General features: G+C 44.5%; 1 protein-coding gene across 1 annotated transcript; it reads left to right on the top strand.

Annotated features, from left to right (window-relative positions):
• The first annotated feature begins 968 nt into the window (after nucleotides 1–968).
• LOC119287989 (agglutinin isolectin 3-like) lies at nucleotides 969–1,866 on the top strand. The gene has a single exon (XM_037567606.1). It carries the CDS (start codon nucleotides 991–993, stop codon nucleotides 1,624–1,626), a length of 636 nt encoding a protein of 211 aa, XP_037423503.1. The 5' UTR covers nucleotides 969–990; the 3' UTR covers nucleotides 1,627–1,866.
• The last annotated feature ends 3,960 nt before the right edge of the window (nucleotides 1,867–5,826 follow it).

Genomic DNA, 5,826 nt, shown 5'->3' with positions numbered 1-5,826 from the left:
CAAGAAGACTACTTAAAAATGTCGTGCACAAAGGATAAGAGGAAAAAATGGCGAAGTGTAGATGTCAACTTGGGTGGATCTTCCGAGTGGCGAAACACTCTTTATTTAGATCTGGCGTTTATGGATGGCATCGATGCACTCCACATGTATGCCTTTTTCCATACCAAAATACTAGACATATGAAAGGATTTTACGTAAGATATGTATATAAACGCCTTCGCTTTTTTCGTACAGCTCCAAATAAAGTAGCTAGAAACACATGGTGCGTATCTCTAACAGGTAATTGCGCATATAGTAGCGAAACTAGAGAAAGGGGATCACCGACTTTGGACATTTCGGCCAACACTCCTGGAAGCCGTACTACACTAAGTAAAATGGAAAATCCAACTGGGCATATTTCCCACCTATCCTTTTCCGTATGTAGGCTACTTGCTACATCTGGTTGCTACACCACAGGGTTAGCCAGCAAGTATTCACGTGGAGTGCTTATCTATGGAGTATATCCTCTAACACGAGGCAGGCAGACTTACTGGGCTAGTGGGCCTTACCAGTATAATAACTACTTCCTCCAAAGAAATATAAGAGGGTTTAGATCACTATTTTAGTGACGTAAACTCTTTTATATCCATGGTTCAAAATAGCACATCATAGTACGCTATAGCATTTGCAGGAGGTATTAGGCTAAGGTACTTTGATGGAAACACATGAACAAACATTTTAAATACCGCGATTTAACGTTTAGAAGAGGTCTGTTGCTAAGAGGCTTAGCGTGCTATTTAAAACTATGCTTATATTTCATTAGAGAGCGAGTAATACTTACTTCTTTTTGCTTGCAAAAAATGATCTTACACCGTGGGATCGAAGGAGTATATGAAGAAGATAAGGAGAAAGGGTGAAGGCCAGCTTGAGCTTGCCTATATAAGTGGAGCGCCCTTACATATAGTCCGCACTTCACCCGTACACATACATATATAGATATTTACTCCGGCCATGATTCTGAATGTCCTCACGCTGGGTGTGCTCCTCGGCTGCCTTGGCTATGGCACCCACGGCTGGGACCCGGTGTGCGGCGAGCAGGCTGGCCGCATGGAGTGCCCCGACAACAAGTGCTGCAGCAAGGATGGGCAGTGTGGCCTAGGCCCCGACTTCTGCGGCGAGGGTTGCCAAAGCGGCGCCTGCTGCGTGAGCTTGCGGTGTGGCTCGCAGAACGACGGCAAGACGTGCCCCAACAACCAGTGTTGTGGCCAAGACGGGGTCTGCGGGTTCGGCAACGAGTACTGCGGCGCTGGCTGCCAGAGCGGCGCGTGCTCGCAGGGCATGCAATGCGGCAGCCACAGGCCATGCCCCGGGAACTTCTGCTGCAGCCACGCAGGTTGGTGCGGTCTTGGCCCTCCCTTCTGCGGGACTGGGTGCCAGAGCGGAGCCTGTTGCAGCTCGGACCTTAAGCGGTGCGGCAACAGAGGCTGTGGTCGTGTGTGCGACGACAATCTGTGCTGCGGCAGGGATGGCTACTGCGGTAACGGCAAGGCCTACTGCGGCGGCGGCTGCCAGGGCGGTCCATGCTCCTGCGACGCTGCCGGCGGCGGTTTCAGCCACACTGTACAACGGGGACTAGGTGACTCATGATGAGCTCAGCGTCGCCTGCGTTGTCGCGCCATGAATGGAAGTACTAGGATTTGCAACGACGCGAAATAATATCTGGTGGTACCAGTTTACATTATCATTACTGCCAAGGTGTCGGCGTTTTGATTTCCCACTTTTAGTTCTCTCTCCTTAATTAGTTAGTTGATTTCCCAGCTTCTTACACCATGCATGTGTGGTTATAACGGAATCGACTATTTATATGTCAACAGAATTTTATTTTTAGTGTGAAGTCACTTTTTTGTGTGTACTAGAGTACTACTTCTTTCTCTATGTACACATGAGACTTGCACACTTTTTTCCATGTCAATTCTAACATGTATCTTTCCACTGGAAAAAAGAGTCTAACGTATCTATCTTTCGACAAGAGACCTAATTAAGTAAGGATATGATGTTATATGTCCACTAGTGTTAGTTAACTTACCGGCGAATGCACTTGCTTAAAATCTCTACATATCCATGAACAAATATCTATTCCTAATGTCTCACTTGATAGCCTCGCCTCCACGATTTTATTTCGTCAGGTTTAATTTTGTCTGGTTTATTTTCGCGTCACCCCCCACCAACATCTCCTCATGTTGGTTTTTTCACCCTCCAAATGAAAACTTTCCTAACCTTTCCTAACTTTCTTAACCAGACACATTACAAACCGGTAGGAACGGATAGCACGTTACCAAACAATAAAATCCAGTTTCATGACAATCAATTTCAAATCCTAACTTTGCTTACTCGGTCCTTGCCTTTGCTAATTAACAACCAATATCTCTACCCTTTCATACATTGTTTTGTTCGTTCGTAAGCAGCCAACCACCACCTCTCCGCCCCCACGATCCTTCTCGCCATGAACCCATCTGCCCACCTCCCCTACACGCCACCTGCTGACACCGTTGTGCTGCCTCCTCCTCCCCCATATCCGGAATCCAGGAGTTCTCGACATCGTTTGTGTCATCAATAAATCAGAGGTGGAGAGGTGCACGAGTGCGAGGCCGCTGTAGGCGGAGCGAGGCGATGCATCAACACAACCTCAAGAAAGCCCCATAGAGAAGCGAGGAAGGTGGGGAACTGGCGACGCGCCTCGAGCACTGCCGCCGACCAGCTGGACCATGCGCAACGAGGGCTTGTCATCGAGCGCCATAGCCGCTCCTCCCCATCGGCCGGTGAGGTGACGATTCAAGACATCCTCACGGTACACCATCCTACCCGTGTTGTATCCACATCTCCTGTACCTAACTGTGCTTGCCCCATGCTCGCCGGCACCGTCATGTTCCATGTGTACCTTTCTTTTGGTTCGAAACGGAGTTCCATGTGTACCTCACCTCAATGTCAGATGTAACGCTTTCTTCCTGTTGCAGCCCCGAGGGAACCAGGGCACCAGGCGCCTCATCATCTACTGCCACGCCAGCCCAATGGGTAGGACGGAGTACACCGGCTCCAACATGGTGGCTGACGATGCTCCAGACGTGCTTGACACCAATGAGGACTCGATTCCGTCAAGCATATACCCTAACAAAAGTACGGGATCTCCTCGTCATCATATGATCTTGTACCGTGATTAGTGACACAATGCGACAAACCAATGCAGATCCACGTCGCGCTCCCTGCACCAACACCGGTACCTTCCTGGAGGACATGCATTGTAGCTTTAGACAAGGGTACTGCTGAACAAGGATTTTATATTTTTCTTTTCTTGGTAAGTTGACGACAGTGTCGGTTTTCTCTTTCTGTTGTACAAAATTAACTTATGTGGTCTTCATTTCTTTTCACCATCTAGGTTCATACAAAAATATTCTTCAACCGTCTATATGGATGGCACACAAGGCATAACACCCATGAGATTTTGTTTGAAATATCTTATGGCAGTAGGCAGAAAAGTGAAGGCTTGTTCGCCTCCATAACCTTATGGATAACTTTCTGTCAGTCATGCCAAGTTTTTGAATTACGAAATCTCTTCTCCTCTGATTAGTAATTCCTTTTCCTTTTCTCCAATTCCTGTTTCATGGCTCTTGTTGATTGGAGAAGCTTACTTCTAAAACTCATTTCCTGTTTCTGCTAAATAGGTAACCTCAACAGTCCATGTCATTGCAAAAGGTAACTTGATCTGCCTGCACAGTTAAGATGGGAGTAGACTGGTTTAGTTAGACTAGAACTTATTATGTCATTTTACTTGATCCCGTTCGTAAAAAAAAACTTGGGTTCTAACTCTGCAGGAAAAATAAATTTGTTGAACCTTTGTAACAATTTTTTCTTCTCATTCATTCAGATCATCTAGTTTCAAAAACTACTCATGTGTATCCATGTTTGTCTCAAGATTTCAAGTGAATGAAGAAAGAATATGCCATAATTTTTTATCTATATCTTTTCTCTTCTTTACCTCAGTCTTCAACAGTTTCCCCTTTCTATTTTTCTCAAATAAAACCAACGCATTTCATTCTTCTTTTGAAGGAATGTCTTTTAACTTAGATCAGTTTTGACTTTTGAGTACAAGGAAATGTAACAGAGAAGCCATACATTTTGCTCAAATAGTCTCTTCTTAGATTTTGATAGTAACAGATACGAGCTCAAGCTTATCTTATGTATATATGGTACATCAACAGTAAGGTATTATTTTAAGAGTTTTTTCAGTAACTCAGTTCACAGCCAGTCTAAACCAGAGGTACGAAACTGAGTTGAAATAGTTCCTTGATTTTTCTAGTAAAAATTTATCATACCACAAAATTTTACGCTTATTGAAGAAGAGATTTTGATTTTACCTTTTCTCTTCATCTTGGTCCTAGAACCCCTGAAATTATTTGTTTTTTTTTCTTGCTCTGGTATAGGCTGCACAACCTAACATATTCTTCTAGAGATTCTTTCTTGATCACCTTCCAGCCTCTAAAAACAATATGTCGACTGAAAAAAAGGCATGATGCTTCCTTCGTATTTTCTTTAATCTCGCCGAAGCTTCTTATACGACGATTTGTGTACAAAACAAATAATGTTAACCAATGGAAAAAAGCACAATTAATATCATGAGATTTCTTATTGTAATGCATTTTGTATTATGAATTTTTTATTTAGCAATTCCATACATGCAATTTTTACTTCACTAACGTCGTCATGTCAGATATATTTGTGAATTCCATTGTAGATCAGTACCAAGAGAACATGTCCTATCTTTATTTCTAGTACAAACTGCAATCAAATTGTGGTTGGTGCATATAATATGGACTTGTCCTTGCTTTCATGCTTTTCGGGGTGTAAGTTTTCTGTTGTCACTAGTAGAAAACAGAGATTTGGTTCGGGCCTGGCCAGCCCATTAGTCCCGGTTCTTCATGAACTGGGACCAATGGGGGGCATTAGACCCGGTTCATGAGCCCGGGGGGGCAGCCGGGGCCTCGTGGGCATTGGTCCCGGTTCGTCTGGACCCATTTGTCCCGGTTCTAGGCACGAACCGGGACCAATGGGCCGCGTTCCTGGCCCACATCCATTTGTACCGGTTCGTTCCACGAACCCGTATAGAAGGGAGGGATTTAGTCCCGGTTCATGCCACGAACCGGGGAAAATAGGTTGCCTATATATACCCATCGCCGCGGTAGAGCACTCTGTTTTTTCTGGCCAGCGAGGGGAGGGCATTTGGGTGCTCTAGCTCACCTCCTATGCACATGAGGTGTTTGATTAAATGTCCAAGCCACGCTAGTTAATCGTTCTCCTCCCGAAACTCGACCTCCGAGCTCCATTTTCCCCGAGATTTGTCTAGATTTAGCGGTCCATCACGTCTTGTCCCCGTCTTCACCACCATCGATCGCCCGCGCCGATCTCGTCGTCGGCACCACCATGGTGAGCCTCCTGTTCTTATCTTCTTTCTGAAAGAAAAAAAAAATTCTTACTTTAGATAGATACTTGTCTAATTTTCTTACTTTTATTATTTCTTGTTATTATATAGTGCGATGGTTTTGGTGTCCGCCCCCGTCGGCCCTCGTCCGGTCTATGATTCGGATGTGGTATATATTATCTTTTGATAACTATTTGGTTCATTTATTGTTTATGAAAATTATGCCGACCAACGTGACATAGATTTTATTTATCTAGGAGGTGGTTGAACCGTAAATTCCAACCGACCCTATTATCGAGAGGTTAAATTTAGTTGAAGAAGAAAACAATTAGTTGAAGGGAAAAATAAGCAAAATTAAGGAGGAGAAGATCATA

This window comes from Triticum dicoccoides, chromosome 4A, assembly GCF_002162155.2.
Source record: "Triticum dicoccoides isolate Atlit2015 ecotype Zavitan chromosome 4A, WEW_v2.0, whole genome shotgun sequence".
NCBI classification, from domain to species: domain Eukaryota; kingdom Viridiplantae; phylum Streptophyta; class Magnoliopsida; order Poales; family Poaceae; genus Triticum; species Triticum dicoccoides.
Note: the sequence above shows the minus strand (reverse complement) of the source record. Positions and strands in the feature narration are given on the sequence as shown.